The sequence below is a fragment of the Globicephala melas genome, chromosome 9, assembly GCF_963455315.2.
Source record: "Globicephala melas chromosome 9, mGloMel1.2, whole genome shotgun sequence".
Classification (NCBI taxonomy): domain Eukaryota; kingdom Metazoa; phylum Chordata; class Mammalia; order Artiodactyla; family Delphinidae; genus Globicephala; species Globicephala melas.
The window spans coordinates 28,702,565-28,724,763 of NC_083322.1; the positions used below are offsets into that span (position 1 = coordinate 28,702,565).

Sequence of the window (22,199 nt, forward strand, 5' to 3'; positions counted from 1 at the left end):
ACTAAGATCCCGCATGCAGCGTGGCCAAAAAAAAAAAAAAAGAAAAAAAATAATAAAAGCAGATTGATACGTGGCATATTTATTTGTAGCCAATGGGTAATTTGAGACATTAAATAGCATGTTTCTAGAAAGTTTTTCCAACAAAAAATGTTAAAGAAAGAGTCTGAGTTTTCTTAGCGTCATTCATTCCATTCACTTATTCAACAGATATTTGCTGAGCACAGTCCCTGCTTTTATGGAACATACAGTATAGTAGGGAGATGGATATTTAAGAAGTAAATGCAAATAAATAATTAGAAATTGTGGCACACGCTGCACAGAGCAGCAAGGTGTGAAGAATACTTACTGGGGCAAGTGAGGTGAGGTCGAGGTGTCCAACTTTAGATTGAGTGGGTCAAGGAATAATTTCTCTAAGACAGTGATGTTTAGTCTGAGAACTAAAGGATAAGAAGGAAGACAGCCAGGTGAAGAGTGGGGGAAGACCATTCTAGACAGAAGGAAGAGCATGCTTGAAGGCCCTAAGATGGGACAGAGCTGGAGAGAAGTAAGGGCTAGGCGAGTGGAATTTACAGGCCATGCAGGGAAAGAGATGAGATCTTTTTCTGAGTGTGCTGAGAGGTTGCTGAAGGTTTTCAAACTCTGGCATGTCATCACTTCATTTACATTGAAGAAAATGATCTGACTGCTGGGTAAAATGATTGGAGAAGTAAAGAGAGCAATTGGAGGGCGATTACCATGGCTGCCATAGCTCTTCAATTCCACTCCCCCCACCCCACACACAGTTAGCAAGAGACTTTTTTTGCCTGTGTACCCACTGAAATATGTAAGTGAATAATAAAAATACATAAGTAGAAATTTTAATATTTTCCTACACATGCTCTGAGCATATGCAAACTCATTTTGGAGACTACTAGTCCAGATCATTGCTTCTCAGTGGGGGTGATTTTCTCCCCAGGGGACACTTGTCGAGGTCTGCAAACATTTGGGGACATCAGAGCTGTGGAGGTGCTGCTTATAGAGGCCAGGGATGCTCTTAAACCTCCTACGGTGCACAGGATAGCCCTTCCACACGCATTATCAAGTCCACGATATCATCATAGACTGAGATTTAGAAACCTCAGTACAGATAAAAGATGGTAAGATAGGGTCGTGGTCATGGTTTTAAGGACAAGTGGACGCAGTCAAGATACATCATGGAGAATGAGATGGATTTCAAGCTTCTCATTAGTTAGAAATAGAAAATCCCGGGTATAAATATCCGGGGTCACACAATACAGGAATTGTAGCTCTTTTTCTTTTGTATTAGAGAACCCATAGAGTTTACTAATATTCAAGATACAGCTTTTATTTCAGGCATTTACTCGTATGATTTCAGTTTATATGAAGTTGATATTAGGAATAATACTTCACCTTTTATTATAATCTTAATGTTTGGTACAGAAATTATATGGCAGACTATTTTGAGGGATTTTTTTTTTTTCACATTGAGAGGCAAGATAGTGTTTTGGGCTGTGAGGTCCAAAAGGTAAAATCAAGGATACTATGTAGGTACTTACATAATCATTTAAAATATAAACATTTTAAAAAAGTAAAAACCATTCTAAGGTCATGAGTGGTAAAACAGAACAGCCAGCCAGCCAGCCGGCTAGTTTTGACCCATGGGCTGTAGTTTGTTAAACCCTTCTCTAAACGAATCGTAATAGCTAGAGCACGTTGGAGGTGTTTGAAACAAAACTCTGTTCAAAGTTGTAGAATCTATCTATAGATTGTATAATCATTTTTTTTAGCTATTTGCCTGCAGGTGTGGAGCGGTGGTGGGGTGACCTTCATATTCGTAAAGGATAAAAGAAAATATTTCAACTTGTGTTAGTAAGAGGGACTAACCTTTTATACATTAAAAATCTTTAGTGGTTTGTCCTTTGCTCGCTTTAAAACTTGGTAAGCTACTGCCCTCTTGTGGGAAGCCTATGTCATAGTGCTGCTTTGTTGCCTTTATTTCTCTGCTCTCTGATAGACGCAGCCACACACTCCAAATGATCTCTCTTGGAGAAGACGCCGTGACACTTAATTATTACTCTAACAGGTTAATCATAGCTGTGGCTTCTTCATATCAGTGATGGCTACAACGCATTTCTGAAAGGAGCAGAACAAATGCATTTTGAAACTTCCCTCTTCTGCAGCAGACTTGTTTGGTTCTCTTATGGCCCACCTTTCACAACTGGTCTTGCACACACATAAAAAAGGCCTGTGTTTTATTAACTACGTTTAAGTTTTAGAGAACGAGTGAAATTTTGAAGACAGATATGCGAAGAGTATGGGTAAATAGTTAAATGTTACTAAGCTTTTACAAATCAAATTCTTATGCTTTTCCTTTTTTAATGGATCTTGGAGTAGAGTTTTTTTTTTTTAACTTTTTAGTTTTGAAAAAATTACAGAAATATCAGGCCGTTGCAAAGATAGTACAGAGAGGTCTCATGTGCTCTTCACCCATTTTTCCACGTGGTTATATCTTATGTATCAATAATTATAGTATAATATCAGAATGGAAATTATCAGTTAGTATAATGTGTGTGTTTAGTTCTATGTCATTTTATCACGTGTAGACTCATGTAACCAGGACAGCAATTAAGATACAGAATTATTCCGTCACCACAAAGATCTCTTTCATAACACCCTCTAATAGTCACCTCCACCATCACTGACCCCTGGAAACCACTAATCTTTTTATCATTTCTATCATTTTGATGTTTTGAGAATGTTATATAAACAGAGTCATACAATATGTAACCATTTGAGATTGGATTTTTTTCACTCAGGACAATGCTTTTGAAATACTGGTTCGTATTAATAATTTGCTCCTATTTTATTGCTGACTAATATTCTGTGGTATGGATATACCACAGTTTATCCATCACCTTTTGTCCTCAACCAGACAATTTCAGTGCTTCTAATTTGGGCTGTTATTGATAAAGCTGCTATGAACAGTCATATAGAGATTTTTGAATTTCGAATGCATCTTTATTTCTCTGTAATAGAATGCCCAGAAGCTCTGGGTTGTGTGGTAAGTGTGATGTTTAATTTTGTAAGAAACTGCCAAACATTGTCCAGAGTGACTGCTCCATATTACATTCCTACCAGCAGTGCATGAGAGATCCAATTTCTCTGTATATTTACCTGCATTTGGTATTGTCACTATTTTTTATTTTAGTTCTAATAGGTGTGTAGTGGTATCTCAATTATCTGTCCCTTATGTCTAGTGATGTTGAACATCTTTTAATGTGTTTTTTTCCCACCTGTATATTCTCTTCAGTGAAATATCTATTCATGTCTCTTGTCCATTTTCTAATTGGATTGTTTGGTTTTTTACTGCTGAGTTTTGAGTTCTTTTAGTATATTCTAGATATGCATCCTGTTGTCAGATATGTGGTTTGTAACTGTTTTCTTCCAGTCTGTAGCTTGTCTTTTCATTCCACTTACCAGGGTCTTTTGCAGAACCAAAGTTATTAATTTTAGTAAAGTCCAATTTATCAATGTTCTTCTTTTATGGGTTATGCTTTATTGTTTGTTTATGGATTGGTGTTATGCCTAAGAACTTTTCAACAAGCCCTAGTTTTCAAAGATTTTTCTCTACATTATCTTCTAAAATTTTTATAGCTTTATGTTTTACATATGAATCTGTGATCCATTCTACATTAAGTTTTGAACGAAGTATGAGATTCAGATTAAGGGTCAATTTTTTGGCCTGTGGATATCCACTTGCTTCATTACAGTTTGTTGAAATGACTATCCTTTCTCCATTGACTTGCTTTTCCTCCTTTGGTAAAAAATAAGTTGGCCATACTTCCACTAGTACATTTCTTTGTTCCACTGGTCCACTTCTTGTTCTCTCTTTGTTCCATTGATCTGTATATCTATTCCTCCACCAACACCACATGCTGTTGATTATACTAGTTATGGAATAAGTCTTGAAATGAGGTAGAATGATGCCTCCAACTTTACTCTTTTTTTTTTTTTTTTCCAAAATTGTTTTTAGCTACTTTAGTTTCTTTGCCTTTGTATATGACATTTTAGAATAATCTTGCCTCTATCTACAGAAAACCTTGTAGGGATTTTGTTAGGAATTTTGTTAAACCTATATGTTAATTTATGGAGAATTGACCATCTTTACAATGTTGAATCTTTCAGTCCATGAGTATGACATGTTTCATTTATTTATATCTTCTTTCATATCTTTCATCACCATTTTGTGGTTTTCAGCATAAGGTCCTACACATGCTTTATTAGGTTTAGACCTAAGCATCCCCCCTTTTATTGAGCAATCATAGATGACATTGTGTTTTTAATTTCAGTTTCCTTGTGTTCATTAGTATATTGACACCCAATTGATTTTTATATGTTGATCTTGTATCTTGTAATGTTGCTGAATTATTACTTCCAAGAGGTTTTTTTGTTTTTGTTTTTGTAGCTTCCTTGGGATTATCCAAACATGCAGATGACAAACATGCCATCTGCAAATAGGGACAGGTTTGTTTTCTTCCTTTCCAATCTATATGCCTTCATTTCCTTTTCTTGGAAGTCGGTTAGGACTTGCAATACTGTGTTGGGTAATAGTGGTGAGAGCAGCCATCCTGGACTTGTTCCCAATTTTAGAGGAAAAGCCTTCAGCCTTTCACCACTGAGTATGATGTTACGCAGTAGTTTTTTTGTAGATTTTTTTTTTTTTTTAAATCAGTGTGAGGAAGTTCCCCTCTATTATTACTTTTCTGAGACTTTTTATCATGAACGGTTGTTGAATTTTGTCAGATGCATTTTCTGCATTGAGATGATCATGTGATTTTTCTTAAGCCTGTTAATATTGTAGTGGATTACATTAACTGTTCAAATAATTAACCTTTCATCCTTAGACTAAACCTGACTTAGTCATGGCTTATGATAATTTTTAAAAAATATACTGGTGAATTCAATTTACTAATGTTTTGTTAAGGATTTTTGCCTGTATTTTAATGAGGCTTATTGGTTTGTTGTTTTCTTGTAGGTTTTGGTATCATTGTAATACTGGCTTTGTAGAATAAATTGAGAAGTATACCCTTCACTTGTGTTTTTGGAAAGAGTTTGTGTAGAGTTGGTATTAATTCTTTTTTTAAAAACATTTGGTAGACGTCTCCACTGAAACTCTCTGGGCTTTGGAGATTTTGGGGGTGGGGGGAGTTTATAAACAAATTCAATATTTTTCATAGTTATAGGACTATTTAAATGACCTGTTTCACAATGGATGAGTTGTGTTAGTTTGTACTAGCTCAGGAATTGGTCCAGTTCATCTAAGTTGTCAAATTTACATGTGTGGAGTTGTTCATAGTATTCCTTTATTATCCTTTTGCTATGTGCAGGGTCTGTAGGGACATCCCATTTCATTCTTTTTTTTTTTTTTAATTTATTTTTGGCTGCGTTGGGTCTTTGTTGCTGCACACGGGCTCTCTCTAGTTGCGGCAAGTGGGAGCTACTCTTGCGGTTCACGGCCTTCTCAGTTGCGGCGTGCAGGCCCTAGGGTGCATGGGCTTCAGTAGTTGTGGCGCGTGGCCTCAGTAGTTTGTGGCACATGGGCTTAGTTGCTCCATGGCATGTGGGATCTTCCTGGGCCAGGGATCGAACCTGTGTTCCCTGCATTGGCAGGCGGATTCTTAACCACTGCGCCACCAGGGAAGTCCCCCATTTCATTCTTGATATTGGTGATTTGTGTCTTTTTTTTCTCTGTCAGTCTTATTAAAGGTTTGTTAATTTTATTGACCTTTTCAAAGAACCAGCTTTTTGTTTCATTGATTTTTCTCTATTTTTCTCTTTTCAGTTCCCTTGATTTCTGCTCTTTTTAATTTCTTTCCTTCTGCTTGCTTTAGGTTTCTTTTTAGTTTTGTGAGATGAGAGCTTAGGTTATTAATTTGAAACTTTCTTTTTAAATGTGAGCACTTAGTGCTATAAATTCCTTAATCTCAGTACTCTTTTAGCTATGCCTCACAAATTTTAATAAGCTGTGTTTTCAATGTGTTTTTTAAATTCACTTCAGACTTCTTTGACCCATAGATTATTTAGACATATATTGCTTAGTTTCCAAGTGTTTGGTGATTTTCCTATTATCTTTGATTTTGATTTCATTGTGGTCAGAGACAAATTTGGTATGAGTTCAATTCTTTTAAATTTGTTGAGGTTTACTTTATGGCCCACGGTAAGGTCTATCATAGTATATGCTCCATGGGTACTTGAAAAGAATGTGTATTCTGCTGTTGTTGGGTAGAATGTTCTTTAAATGTCAATTAGACAATGTTGGTTAATGCTGCTGTTGAATTCTTCTATACCCTTTGTAATTTTCTGTCTATCAGCTGTTGAGAGGGGTATTGCCATGTCCAACTGTAACTGTAGATTTGTCTGTTTCTCCTGTCAGTTCTATCTGAGTTTGCTTCACATATTTTATATCTTGATTGCTTGGTATTTTAATTGATGTTAATATAGCCACTCCTGCTTTCTTTTGTTTAAATAGCTTTATTGAGATACAGCTCATATACCATACAATACATTCATTTAAAGTATACAGCCAGTGGTTTTTAGTGTATTCAGAGATGTGTGCAACCATCACCACAGTCAGTTCTAAAACACCATCACACCTCAGAAAGAAATGCTGTGTCCTTTAGCTATTGCCCTCCTGTTCCATTCCCATCCCATTCTACTTCGTCTCCCCTCCCCTCCGACCAGCCCTAAGTAACCACCAGATTTACTTTCTGTCTCTATAGATTTACCTATTTTGGAAATTCTATGTAGATAGTATTATATAATATGTAGATTTTTTGTGTGATCAGCTTCTTCACTTAGAATAGTGTTTTCAAAGTTCATCCATGTATCAGTACTTCATTCTTTTTTATGGCTGAATAATATTCGATTGTACCGATATGTCACATTTTATCCATTCATTAGTTTGTGAACTTCTGGGCTGTTTCTACTTGTTTCTTGTAGACAGCATGTAGTTGGGTCTTATTTTAATCCACTGTGCCAGTTTCTCTTTTCATTTGATATGTTTGAACTATTTATATTTATTATAATTATTGACATGGTAGGGCTTAAGCCTGCCATTTTATTCTTTTTTTTGAGAAAATTGTTCTCTCGTATTTGAAAACGTATTACATGATTCAACAAAAACATCACACACATCATTGACAGACAAGGGAAGTTCCAACATATGTCTTTATTGCTCAATGTTTCAGCTTTTTCTTACTTTGTCTTACTCTTTAAATGAAATAGCATCCAACTTTTGTATTAGAATTTTACTCATTCATCACTTGCAACCATAGGTTAAGCACAGATGAGTTATATGAAAATCGCTTAACACATTCTGTGAGAATCAGTGGCTAAGTGAAATTTATAATAAAGTATATACTTTATTCGTTGTAAAATGTGTGCTACAGATCCTTTCTGTCAGTAAAATTTATAATAAACTTACGTCATTTGTTGGGAATGTAATTATTCACAATAGGTAAGAGATAGAAACAATCTAAATGTCTGTTGATGGATGGATAAAGAATAGATAGATAGATAGATGGTATCATATACGAATACGGTTGTGTGTGTTCACACATATGCAACTCCCCCCTCTCCACCAACCTCAACCCAACCTCAATGATTGTTAATCATTGAACAGCACATCACTGTGAATTTTTAGAATAAAAGGTACCTACAATTTTAGTTTAATAATTCTAATTCAACAGACTGAACTGATAACAAGCAAATGTTTTATTCATACCTTCTATTTCACAGTATTTATTATCTTTATGTCATGGTCTATGAGCTGCTAGTGGTTGATTACCACAGAATGATATTACAAGTCTTATGGTTAGATGCAGTAATTATATGAATACAATATTCCTTCTTCTGGGTATTGAGAAATTTTGCCTTGGTAATCACTTAAGAGAATGTTCACAATTAAGTTAAATTCTTCTTGCTCTCAGATTATAAAAAATTTTAGTAGCATCTCGCTTCTGTTTCATGTCACATTGATATTGTAGAAGGTAGAAAAGAGGTTACCCTTGTTTGTTCCCTTGAGGATGGTGCAGACCATGTGCATAATGTCCACATGTTTGAAGGATTTTCTAAAATGGTATTTCGTAACCTGACACACAGAGCAGCAAGAAATAGTCTAGTATTTCGGCACTAATACTTTGTAATACATATTTCTATTCATGAAATCTTATTTAAGAACATAGCTTTAAAATTATTCAATGTTAGACTGTCTTCTCTGACTTGGTAGAGACCTTTCAGTCTCCACTGCAGTACTAAACAATTGTACGTATATATAACATCCCCAACTTTTTTTTTTTGTCATGGATGGCTTTATTTCTTTAATGTATGTTTATGTTCAGTATCTAATTCTAAATTTGTCTTGACTTTCCCCCTTCAGTTTAATGAGTGGTGTTAAGAATAATGTTGGAAGAGGGATCAATGTTGCCTTGGTAAATGGTAAGAATAATTATTTTAGCTTATGAATGTACTCAGTGTATATTCATATGTCCCAAAGTAAAATGCACTCTAATATCAAGAGATCAGGTGAGAAAGAGCCAGGCTTGACATTAAAGCCCTCCCCACACCCTCCCAAAACACCAACTGTAGGTCGAGACTCTGCGTCTCAGTATTTATAGCGTGCTTTCTTGGAAGCATCCAGCTTGCTGTCCAGTGAGTAGAGAACTTCCCATGAGATTGTCAGGATACAACCAATCTAACATTAAATTGATGAATCCTTGCTGCAGATTTTGGAATCCTAACATAATATAGATGGACGTGAATGAGGGTTTATAGAATGACAGAGCATGGTGGACTACTGGATGGGGTGTGGGGCTGAGTGAAGAGTAGGAGTCGATTGTAATTTTTCAGTATCGTCCACGTTGAATCCTGAACATCTCGAGTGTTCTTGCAAAATCACATCTGAAAGTATGAACCCGTGAAGTGAGACTCAACTGCATACTCGTCTTCTCTTTCTGGGACAGTCACCCTTGTAAATCTGTATAGGGTGATTATAAACCACAGCCACCTTCTCCAGTTCACAGTGTAGGAAAATATTGTTTACTTCTTTCACAAGAGATACATTTTTGTGTTTCTACTTTCTTCATTTTCTTAGCTATAAAATGTTCTATACGTATTTGTCTATTTAATTGATAGCAAAAAAAATTTTTTCAAAGGGAATTAAATACAGATTATTTGAAAGATGGCTTTGACAATAGAAAATAGCATGGATTCATGGTTTTTTTTTTAAAGGTTTATGTATTTTGGGGTAATTTTAAAATAAGGGAAGATGGTAACACATACGGATGAAAAATATCTAACTTCCAGTGATCTACAGTCAACAGTGAACTTCTGTTTGCTACTCTTCAGCTTACAAGATTAGTGAGAAAGTCCTATTCAAAAAATACCCTTTTAGAAAAAATTTTCAGATGCATACAGTTCAAATTTTAAGTATTTGTCATAATAATTCTTTCTCTGCTAATGAATTCACATCAGTCATTGGATAAGATCATTTGTCTTATATAGTGTAGAGTATATTTCAGTTGCATAATTTGCTATGAATTCAATCTCTTTCAGGAAAAACAGGAGATCTAATAGACACCAGATATTTTGACATGTGGGGAGGAAGTAAGTATGAATAACATATAAGTGTTCTGCTGCTGGCACTGAATCACATCAATATAATGTAGCCCATTAATGAGAAAATAATGGTACTAATTTTGTGTTAGTTCATTTTATTACTCTTTCTTTTCACTGAATGTCTAGCTGTATTTAAGTGATCAGTCATACTGCATACATTTTGCTTTTTATAAAAATTGTTGGTGATGTGTAATTAAGAGCAATAATATCACAATTGAGATTTTAAAAAAATCTGAGTCCTGCTTTTTGCAGGACAACTAATTCAAAGCTTCGGGCTCTTTTAGGTTTCTGCCTGAAATTTCTCAAAAAAAGAATAAGTAATTTGAAGAAGGACATAACCAGTGTAAGCATTCTTAGCTGACTGAATTGATTTCTTTTCATATGATTTTTCAGTCTCAAAACTAAGTTTATAACCAGGATGATTATTCAAGTAGATGAATATTTGAGAGAAGGAATGGAATTTGCTTTCTGGTTTACTGGACTAAGAACAATCCACAGATGATCTTCCTAAGTTGGAAGTTCCTCAAGGAGCAGGTGGAAGTTAGTCACCAGCATGCAGAGGGAAGGAACTGGCACCTCGAAGAAGGATGTGCCTGAGAGAAGGAAGGCCAGCACTGATTTAGCTTCTGATTCTTTTCTAAGTCGAGGCTCTCCCCCGCACCTCCCCATTCTCATCCGCTTTGTATATTCCCTGGAAGCCAGCAGTTGTTAGGCTTCCTGAAATTTATCTTGTTTTCAGACCATTCAGCTTTTCTAATATTTCTTCAGCTTGTAATGAGATAATGCATGTATTATTTATTTTTTAAATGAGATCAGAAGAACTTTGCATAGCTGTCAAAACTGTGTAAACTTAAAATGTACCATCAGTTTTAGATACTAAAGGCGTAATTGGTTCTACCAAAATTTATTGCATGGAATAACTCTTATGAAACTATTGTCGAAATCACTCATGTGACCAGAAGCTCTGGTATTTCATCTCAGGTGGATTAACTACTGCTAAAAATACTCCTCAAATTAAGAAGAAGTTGTAAATTACTGCCATCTTTGGATTTAAATTGAAGTGATTTGTTAGCTGCTCTGTTACATTTTTTCTGAATTAAAAATGCTATTATTTTAAGATAGAATTCAGTTAGAGAAAATCTTTGGAATCTTTGCTGTGGAAAGAAACTGAGTAGATTTGAAGGAACCCAGTTTTGAAGTAGTATTAGACTTGGGGGCTGTAAGGAAACCTGACGTTGTAAGGAGTTCAAGATGTAGAATAATTTGCAGTACCTGATCAGCCTCTTTGGCATCATCAGTTTATTGTCACTGAAGTGGTGTTTAAGCCCTTCTGAATCTTGATATACTAGATGAAGCAGGTAAAGACTGCAATATTTACCTTAATTAGTTTGGCTTTTAGTGATAACTAACCTACATTCCTTCCCCTAGTTTATAGTAAGTAGATATGCCCAGGAGTTTCTTTAAATCAGTGTGTGTGTGTATACAGTTGTCCCTTGTATCTGCAGGGGACTGGTTCCAGGACCCTCCACGGATAACCCATAATCTGCATATGCTCAAGTTCCATAATTTGACCTCCATATCTGCAGTTATGCATCCGCAGATTCAACCAAGTGTGGGTTATGTGGTACTGTAGTACTTATTGAAAAACCATCTGCGTATAAGTGTTCAAGGGTCAAATGTATACATATTTATATAATTTTTTTAAAATTACAGATCCTTTTGTGCATTAAATAAAAGTTCTCTGTCTTCATTTTTAGAAAAGTATCTGTGCAAACAATTTGCCATGTACTCAGGGAGTCCATGAGCCTTTCTCCTGCTCCCCTAAATTTCTTACTTTAAATCATAAGTCATGCTTTAATATGACTTTGCTATGGTTTTTTCATTTAGTCCCTGGAATATCAGTATAAAAAACGTACAGGATGAATCAGGATTGGGAAATTTTAAGTTGATGGGAAACTTAATTTTTAACCTGTTCATAAGATTTGTCTTTCTTTTGGTTACTCTACGTTAGAAATTATTGATTTACAAGAACTTCATTTTTATATTACTAACTTTTAAGAGATTATCATGATGTTTACTCAGTCATTTAAAAAAAAACCCAAAAAACCAACCCTCAACCCTTTCTTTTTTTTCAGATGTGGCCCCATTTATTGAGTTTCTGAAGGCCATACAAGATGGAACAATAGTCTTAATGGGAACATATGATGATGGAGCAACCAAGTATGTAAACTTAAAAATTTATGCAACTTTTCAGAGTTATAATTTATAATAATATAAGAAATACATTTTCAATGAAAACATTTATAATATAGAGCAAAATAATCCAACTTTCAGATGAACACCATTAACATTTTTTTATTTTGCTTTCTTCTTTCTTGTATTTATTGTGATACATTGTTGTGAAATTAGAATCACGTTGTACATGAAGTTTGTTATACTCATTTATGTTCTGTTTTTAACAACTATATAGTTTTCTCTGACAATAATATTCTTCAGTAGCATTTTTTAATGGCATTTCCCGAAGTGTGTTCTGTGAACACACTTTAAAGCTGTAATGGCTCTTTTAACCTTTTATCATGTTACGTTTCCAGGTCATTTTACCCTCCTGGTTGGATTTCTTGGGCATTCTCTAGGTGATTATTGTCTCTCTTAAAATGGTGCCCCAAGTTGGACATAGTGTTCCCAGATGTGGTCTGGCCAGTACAGGGTACAATGGAGATGGTAGCTCACCATGTTTGAGAAATTACATTTAATATTCATGGAGACTAGTGTTGCATTCGTTTTCTTTTGGCAGTCACGTCACATTTTTGGTCAACTTAAATTCTCAGATCTTATTTGATCTCAGATTTTTTTTTTTTTTTAAACCACTGCCAAGTCAGGTCTTCCTCCCCATTTCAGAACTTGCTTTTGTTTAATGTGAATGAAGGACTTTATATTCATATATCCTTGTTAAATTTAATTTTGCTGTTATTGGCCCACTTGGTCTTGATTCTGACATTTGTCCTATGAGGTTTCCATGGCCCAGGCTTCATACTCTCTCCAGAGTCTTTCAGGTGTCTAAATCTAAGTCATTGACAAACATGTTTACCACAGGCAGTGTGCCACCAGCTGGAGGCCGCCTCCAAGGGATTCATCTAGTCATCAACTGCAGACCTACTTTTCAGACAGTTTCCACTGTATCCTAAGAGCCATACCATTCAGTTGCTGTTTAATTGTTTTATTTTCTGAGACCATCAGATACTCACTTGAAATTCATGAACGATGCTAATTATAATACCCTGATCTACTGCCCCCAAACCTCTTCTAAATCTGAAATATATGAGATGGTGTTAACTTGGCTTTATTTATTCCTGCCTCCTTCCAGCTACTCCCTCTCTCTTTTTTTTTTTTGTTAAATTTTTGGCCGCGTTGGGTCTTTGTTGCTGCGCCCGGGCTTTCTCTAGTTGCAGCGAGCAGGGGCTACTCTTCGTTGCGGTGCACAGCCTTCTCATTGTGGTGGCTTCTCTTGTTGCAGAGCACAGGCCCTAGGCGCGCGGGCTTCAGTAGTTGTGGCTCACGGGCTCAGTAGCTGTGGCTCGTGGGCTCTAGAGCGCAGGCTCAGTAGTTGTGGCGCACAGGCTTAGTTGCTCCACAGCATGTGGGATCTTCCCGGACCAGAGCTCGAACCCATGTCCCCTGCGTTGGCAGGTGGATTCTTAACCACTGCGCCACCAGGGAAGCCCTCCTTCTCTTTCTTTTCTTCTTCTTTGTGTAATACTCACAGGAGATCCATTCTAAAATTTCTACTCCATTCTAGAATTTGCTAGGAGTTAGAATTAGTTTGATTGGACCATTGTTTTTAAAATTTTCCTTGTCTTTTTTGAAAACTGGAATATTTAACTAACTTTTAATGTCTTAGCATCTTCATTTTCCATGATGCTTCTAAAATAACTGACATGACCTTGAAGACTTTATTAATAAGTTCCTTAAGAATTTAAGTGTGTGACATTTGTGGGCCTGGAGGCTTAAATTTATTTTAAAGCACTTAATATGGACATTCCTGAACTACTTTTCCCTTTTTATGTTGACCGAAGAGTGTTTGCCTCCCTGGAAAAGACAGTTGTGCTTTGATCTTGATATTATATCATTCTTGTGAAACAGTGGGTCCCTTCATTATTTGTACTTGGTAGTAAAAGTTCTCTCTGTGGCCTTCAGTAGTTGTATGAGTCACATCTCATTTTGAGCACTCAGGTCTTCCTGGTAGTGGTAGTAAAAGTTTTGTCATTAGTAACATGATGTGCCTTGTATTTTTGCACACTTCCTTTTCTCAATTTGAACCCATCACACAATGTAAGTGGACTCAGGGAGTTCAAACCCATGTTGTTCAAGGGTCAGTTGTATCTCCAAAATTAATGCTATGTATAAATATATTAGTTACACTACACTGCCTTTTAAAGAAATGGGGCATTTTGATACCTGCTGTATCAAATGCTCAAAATATTGGCTGTGTTGCATGGTTTTAAACTTCTTTTTAAAGCATGAAATCATCTTTTACTTACATAAAAGATATCAAAAAGGAATAATAAAAATCCCCTAGATTCTACATAGGCAGATTAGAAAACTTTAGAAATTATTGAGAAAGTTGTCTTGTTCTAAATCTATAGTTAGATATACATAGGGACATGCGGCAGGGCTGCCCAAGACCACCCCCAGGTGTGATGATTCACTGGGAGGAGTCACAGGACCCAGCATACAGACCTGCTCACTCACTGCTATGATTTGCTACAGCAAAAGGATACAAAGCAGAATCAGCAAAGGGGAGCTAGCAGAGAGCAAAGTCTGGAGGAAGCCAGGCTCTAGTTCCTCTCCCAAGTGGAGTGACACAGGACATGCTTAATTCCTCCAGGAACAAATTGTGACAAGACTATGAAATGCTGTCCACTAGGGAAGGTTATTAGAGACTCATGGCCCAGGGTTTGTACTGGGAGCTGGTCATGGAGGCACCCTCCGCCTTACATATCCCCAAATTCCAGACTCCCAGACAGAAAGTAGGTGTTCAGCATAAACTGTATTGTTTGTACAGTTTAGACACAGTGAATCATTCTGCTCAGTTCTGTGAATGGGGGGAGCCTCCCCAAATCCAAGTTGCCAGATGCCAGCCAAGGACCAGTCTTGCTGTTAGGGCTTTCTAAGGCGTTTTATTAACCCTTTTCTGCACAGGACCTAAGGGTGTTCTCATTGAAAAGTAAGGAAAGATTAACGGGATCAAAATGCAAAGCTGTTTCAAGTTGCTTCTAGATCTTTGGCTAAATTGGCTTAGTTTATTCATACCGATCAAAATGACCACTTCTGAAATTTAGAAGTACAGAAGGAAAAATGACTGCCCTTCAATATATTTAATTGATGTAAAAATTTTTAGATAAGAAAAAAATTTATGGACTTCCGGCTGGGGGCCAGGCCTGCGTTTGGATAACCACCTACCTTGCAAGCAGTTTTTGTGTATGAAGCAATCTCTTGGCATTTGTGAACCTAACATTCATGAGCAACCCCGAAGCCTGTGAGATGCAATTTGTGATTTTTCTGAGATGTAACTGAATCAAGCCCTGAGGCTTTCCTCCAGGAGGTTGTCATTACGCTGCCCAGTAAGCCTGACCTCTGTACTTCAACACCATTTGTTCTCGATAAAGCAGCAAAACTCACTACTAGTACTGATGATGCAAGTAAAATGTTCTAATTAAGGAGCCAGAAATAAAACATTTGGATAAACTAAGGAGTAGAATATGATGGTCTGCAGATCCATGACATCCTAACATGATTTAGAAACAAGAAAACAGGGTTCAGACAATACTTTCTGGGAATGTCCCTCTAACATACAAGTTGCTTATCAAATGAGCAGACGAATGGAAGTGATAGCTAATTCATGTAAGGACGGGTACAGGAACCACAGCTACAGACAGACTTTGGGGAGAAAGCCAGACGTGGGTCACGTGGTTCTCTGTGAAGGTCTCAAAATCTTCAGAGGCTGAGACTTCAGTGGTCCCACAGCCATTTCATTTATTTTTATTTCCCTTGATTATAAAGACATCGCTTTATATAGATGAGTCTGAAAGGCTAAATATTCCAGGGCTATCCCTGATTTTCTCACTGATTCTAGTGAACTTCCCCCAGGAGGACAGCAGTGCCCAAGCTATGGTTAAAACAGCTCCACTGCCCCATGGATGTGGTTTGTATAATTGTGGAAGGCTAATAACATTGTAGCTCTTTCCTGTTTTATGAAGCTTTTTTCAACATAAAGTATCCCGTTTATCTTCAAGTAAGTTACATTAGAACTGTTGCGCCTCATGTTTCTTTCATTTATCCATTAAAGGAGCCAGCTGATATTAGCATGGGGTGCTTCAAAGAAGGCTGCAGGATAAACAGGCGCCTTCCTCACTGGCCCTCCTGCTACTTTGCAGCCAATGATCCTCCACTTACTTGCAAATATAAAACTTGCCTTGCCTCAGATTTTAGAAGAACAAACCTCTCTAATTGACCTATAAATGCCATCTTTTGGGTGATATAGAGGACTTACTGGCCAGATACCTGTACAGGTGTCCCTTAGTTATCTTTTTGTGTGTTTTTTTTTTTTTTTTTTTTGGCTCTACAACCAGCACGTATCTTCTGAATTTCTTCTCCCTTTTGAGACAGAGGAGAGGTGGAGAATCACTCACAAAATCACTCACAAAATTCCTTAAAGGCATCTTTCAGTTAGCTGTTTCCCTAGCAGTTGCCTTTTGTCACTGCCCTTTCTTAGCCGCCATGTGGTTAATATTTTCATTTTTATTAAATAACCACTTGGCAGTTGTCTCTGAAGTAGAATTTATATCCCTATTCTCAAAATTCATTTTCTTTTAAATAAAACATTTGGTGTTAGAAACATCCAAATTTCTATCAACATTTACCTTTATTCTATTCAACTGTAATTTACAAAGGGTTTAGTGGAGATTCAAAGTGATTTTTAATTTTACAAAGATGTTGGTTGCTTAAGATCTTGGATTAACCTGAATAGGCACCTGCTGACTACAGTTTCTCTTATTTATTTGATGGATGTAAATGAAAATGAATTGTTGTTGTGAAATAAAGACACCTAAAAGGTACTTCTAAATAGCATGAACTTGAAATTAATTTCTAGATTTCATGACTTTCATCACTAAAGAATTCAAATAGGACTTCCCTGGTGGCACAATGGTTAAGAATCCGCCTGCCAATGTAGGGGACTCAGGTTCGATCCCTGGTCCAGGAAGATCCCACATGCCTCGGAGCAACTAAGTCCGTGCACCACAACTACTGAGCCTGCACTCTAGACCCTGCGAGCCACAACTACTGAAGCCCTCATGCTCTTGGGCCCAGGCTCCACAGTAAGAGAAGCCACCGCAATGGTAAACCCACGCACCACAACGAAGAGTAGCCCCTGCTCGCCGCAAGTAGAGAAAGCCCGTGCACAGCAACAAGGACCCCATGCAGCCAAAAAAAAAAAAAAATTCATTAAAAAAAAAAAACTCAAATAGTAGGAATGTTACTCTGATAAAAAATTTTTTTTATGTTCTCTTATCTAAGCCAGCATTCTCTCTCATTTATTTCATGGTTGTAAGTTAAGTATCCTAACTGTATCAGTATTACTTAAATAACATACAGGGCACTACATTTATTGAATTATTCTTTTCCTCCCTCTTTAAGACTCAATGATGAGGCCCGGCAGCTCATTGCTGAATTGGGGAGTACATCTATTACTCATCTTGGTTTTAGAGACAACTGGGTCTTCTGTGGTGGAAAAGGCATTAAGACAAAAAGCCCTTTTGAACAGGTTAGTGTCTTAGGCTTTCCTAATTAATGGACAAAAGCAATTGTGTGAAACCATGCAGTGCCTATTCCTATCCCAGTTATTTGAAACTTAGATAAAGCAGACATTAAATATGTTCATGTGTTTTTCATAGGTTCTTGGTAATCAAGTATTTGAAATAACCGTGGCACTATTTTGATTTTAAACTTAAAAATAGTCAATTCTGCATGAAAATTTTTTTCCTACATGACAATGCATTGGCATATGATTAGTTTTATCTTAAGCCTTTTAGGAAGTTGGTTATTAAAGACTTTAATCGAACTTTTGTTGCTGTAATCAATTAAGTTCAGAAATACTTTAGAACTTGGTAGAATGTAAACCTACTTTTGACTAACAAGTGATCCTTTAAAGACCATCTGCAGTGTTTTGTTCTTTCAGCTGTTCTTTGAAGGTCTGCTACTACATGCCAGATGCCAAGTGTTGCTCATTTAATATATTGAACAATAATTTACATGTTGATAGAAGTGTTACTGAAGTGAGTACGCATAAGTATGCTATTGCAGATATGCAGTTCACTAAAGTTTTAAAAACTGTATACTATGATTGTGTTCCAACAGCACATAAAGAACAATAAGGACACAAACAAATATGAAGGATGGCCTGAAGTTGTAGAAATGGAAGGATGCATCCCGCAGAAGCAAGACTGATGTGGAGAAAATTGAAGGGACCATACTTTCACTTGCTAATGGGAAAGCCCTAACCGAAAAACTACATGTAAATATTTTAAGAGCATGCAGCCATCTCGGTGTGTGCATGACCATTATCTCTTTTGATATCAGGATTATTTATTGCTAACGTAAATAGACATCTTTGTAAATAGTCATCATAATGAGCAAATCACTGAACCATTTCTAAGCACATCTCCCTAATGGTACAATGTTCAGACTACGATGATAATGGCATCTTTTAATTCTAAAAGCATTACACAATGGATAACTGAACAGATTTGAAAAATGTATTGATATATATACTAGTCGCTGTGAAAAATCTATCTTGGAATAATATGGGTTTTAGGGAGGAGACTTTGTTTTCTTTTATATATATATATGGCCTTTTGATGATAGTATCTTTTAAATTAAAAAGATATTGGGCTAGTTGTGTGTGTAATGTTACTTTACAGTCAGACTCCCCTGTTGTATTTCTTTTCTTAGTTTTTCTCTTTCCATCCCAAGAAACCTAGAAATAAAATATGAAAACTTGTATCAAATATGTGAAAAGCACAACAGAATTCTTCGTTTAATGTACACAGTAAAGAGGAAATATATGAATGTAGGTGCATCAGGGCTGTAGCTTGCTGGATTTTTGAGTTAATAGTGTGCATGAGTTGATTTTGCATAAGCTATAGAGTAAGACTGCGGGGGGGTGGGGGGCGGGCAACTCCGCAGAGCTGAGGAACCAGGCCAAGTCCCTTCCCCAGCCTTGGTAGGTCATTCAGGACAGCATGTCAGTATAGTTAGAGCAATACTGGCCTAAGTTTTCCTTATTTAAGTGTCATCAGCAATGACCAAGTGGTTTTGAAAGAGGCATGTTTTAATGTCACAATAATTTTGGATTGTAAACCAAGAAATTCTGTATTTACTTTCATCTAACTTCGTAAGAGTAATTTTTGCCCGAAAAGTTAACGACATATTTAGAAAGGTCCTGATTACTGATTGGGACTGATACTGTTTAAAAAAATAATTTTATTTGACACACAATGACTTTATACCCAATTCTACATAAAAATATAAGAGATCTACCTTTTCTTAACTTCAGATGTTCACAAAATGACTCAAGTTTTTAAAATATTTTTAGGGCATTAACTATTGTGTGTGAAGTATCTTAAACTGGAACATAAAAAATGTAACAATCAAACTTCTATTCCCAGTAAAAGGCAGCAGTTCAATTTTGGATCTAAATTTTAGATGACTTATATAAGAAAAACTAAAAGCAGTATTTTTTATTTTGCTGTAAACCAAGGTGGAAGTTATTCAGCTATTTCTTAAATATCAGTGAGTTTGGGGTACTGTTTCTTCCCTCAAACTGAATGTAATTCATGAATAAATGCATCTTACACATCTAAACAATTTTTGTAAACTTTTCAGATTTTTGGTGCTGATACGCTAAATCACATTCAGCATGTGTGTTTTGACATTTAAAATACTTCCCTCAATTCTGTAAATTAAAAGAATGGCTATTTTACAGTTCCAGGGATTGTGAAATAAGTGTTGCTTTTTTAAAAAATAATGAGAATAAATACTCTTGGTTTTGCATTGTGAATTTTTTTTGTATTATCTGGCAAAGTAATATATGCCTGTAGAACTTCACACTGAGGTTTGTCAAGTGTGTATTGTACTGCTTAACATGCAAAATTAAAGTCATTCCTATGGGTAAACACACTAATATCCTCAGGAGATATCTTAACATGGATAGAATTTAAGTATCTAGACGGCAGGACATCCCTTTCAGGATAAGGACTATAACATGATAGCTTTGTAGAGGTGTATAAAATGCCAAAAGGAGGTATAAAGATTGGTTATGTAACTGCCTTCATGCAGTTTGCTATTGTTTCAATTCTGCCTTGTATACATTATGACAACATAACTTTGGAAGCAATAATATTACTGTATTTTATTTTCAGATAGCTTTTAAAAATCAGCATTGTAAATGCAGCAGTGTCATTTAATGTTCAGAATTTTCATTAAAATCAAAAATTTGGCATTGACACTTTGGTTTTTTAAATGGTGTTTAAGGACTTATGGATGTGTATTTTTTATTTGTAATCATAGAGGCTGTCCCAGGACAAGTATATTATAATAGACCTGTTAAAATTCAGCAAAGACAGTAGGAAAATAAGTGATATGGGGAAATGAAAGAAAAATTGAGCCAGAATCTGTATATTCTTGACTTTAATTAAAGGTTATCACTGTTCTTTCTATATTGTATTTGTTTTGAAATGAATTAGCTGATATTTTATCATTTTTTGCCCGACGAAGCTCAATGCCTTTAGCCTGAAATGCACTTTTATATTTAGTGTATACAAATTATAAATAGGTTGACCCCCCCAAAAGATGATAGTTTAATTCAGTTTCATTGACACTCCCCATTCTTAAATGAAAGAATGAGAAACGTGCTATGTTCAGTTAGTAGAGCAGTTGAAAGTGGAAATGCATTTACAGTAGTTTAAAAAATGAATATGAAAGGGAAAAATAATTGCTCGTGTTGATCAGGAAAAAGATTTGCCACTTAACCTCTTCACCTGGGCCTTCGACAGCAATAAGTGCATGTAAATTAGGAGTTGTAGAATGAAGTACCAGATCTTACTTTTTCTAAAGCATTCCTCAGAAGCGTTCTTTGGCTGTCTCTTCCCAGGATGATTTTTCTGTTGTAGACTTGGTTTTTGATTGGCACATGCCAATGGCTAATCTCTGTTTCCCTCAAAGCTCCCTCAGCCTGGCCTCAGCCTCTACTATTGTCCCCATCTCCTTCCTTGAGGTTCCAGTGAAGTTAGATGGAGCAAAAAGCAGGCAGGCCTGGCCTGGGAGTATCAGGGAGCAGCAAAGGATGGTGTAGCCAGCCTGGTGAAAGCCCATCTGGAATCTAAGAGATGTCCTGCCCCAGAACCTTCCTCCAGTCTAGTGAGGGGCAGTGTACTGGAGGGTAGCTGTATTAAGGAAACACTTTCCACACTAAGATGACTCTTCTAGGAGTGCTCAGAAAGGAAGAGGGACTGCCAGCCCTTTGGGTAGAGACAGAAGAGAGGTTTCTCTTGGGTTTGTTCCATGGGTAGTTTATAAGCAAACGTTAACACAGCAAAGACAGTCTTCCCAGTACAGCTGGTTCACAGGTACAGCGGGCTGCCATCGCTAAGCTCCCTGTTCAGCTCTGCAGAAATCATGCCTACCACCTGAGTGTATTGACAATTGAAAGAACAAGTTGAAACTCAGTTGGCAAAAGATACTCCCTTTATTAGGGAAAATTGATTTATGAACTTGCAAGCTTCCGATGTTCCATATGATCATCCCATATTGTTTCACTTGATAAGCAGAGAGGAGCAGGGCCTAAAATCTTAAAGAGGAGAGACTTCTGTAATTCGACAGGGTAGCCTACTGGCTAAGAGTACACAGACCTGCCTGAGTATGTGTCTCTGTTCCACCATCAGCTACATGAGGACCTTGAGAAAGTCAGTATCGTCTCCTGTAAAACTGGGATAGAACTATGTATTTGTGGTGTTTACCAAAATGCCTGACACAAACTACTCTTTAAATGCAGCTGTTAGCATTTCTAGTATTGCTATGTCTTCTGCATTCTAGTAATGTTTTAGCCATAGAGGAAAGTTAAGTCAGCCTCTAACTTTCCAACCCCATCATACCAAGTGTTATGGTCTGAATATTTGTGTCCCCTCAGAATTCACACGTTGAAACCTAATCCCCAACGTGATGGTATTTGGAGGTGGGGCCTTTTGGAGGTGATTAAGTCATGAGGGTGGAGCCCTCCTGAACGGGATTATTGCCCTTATCAAGCAGACCCCAGAGAGCTCCCTGGCTGGGCTTCTCTGCCATGTGAGGACGCAGTGAGAAGATGGCCATCTGCGAACCAGGAAGCAGGCCGTTTCCAGACACCGAGTCTGTTGACACCTTGATCTTGGACTTCCCAGTCTCCAGAACTGTAAGAAAGAAATGTGCTC

The 22,199-nt window shown here is 36.7% G+C and overlaps 1 protein-coding gene across 2 annotated transcripts in view; it reads left to right on the forward strand.

Moving 5' to 3' along the window:
- The window catches only part of FAM3C (FAM3 metabolism regulating signaling molecule C), a 47,969-nt gene extending 27,732 nt beyond the window's left edge, over positions 1 to 20,237 (forward strand). For both annotated transcript variants that reach the window (XM_030857655.2, XM_060305377.1), the window contains 5 exons: positions 8,438 to 8,496; positions 9,613 to 9,663; positions 11,811 to 11,895; positions 17,371 to 17,497; positions 18,091 to 20,237. In XM_030857655.2, coding sequence (XP_030713515.1) covers positions 8,438 to 8,496; positions 9,613 to 9,663; positions 11,811 to 11,895; positions 17,371 to 17,497; positions 18,091 to 18,180 — 412 coding nt within the window. In that variant the 3' untranslated portion in view covers positions 18,181 to 20,237. The remainder of the gene's footprint in view (positions 1 to 8,437; positions 8,497 to 9,612; positions 9,664 to 11,810; positions 11,896 to 17,370; positions 17,498 to 18,090) is intronic.
- The last annotated feature ends 1,962 nt before the right edge of the window (positions 20,238 to 22,199 follow it).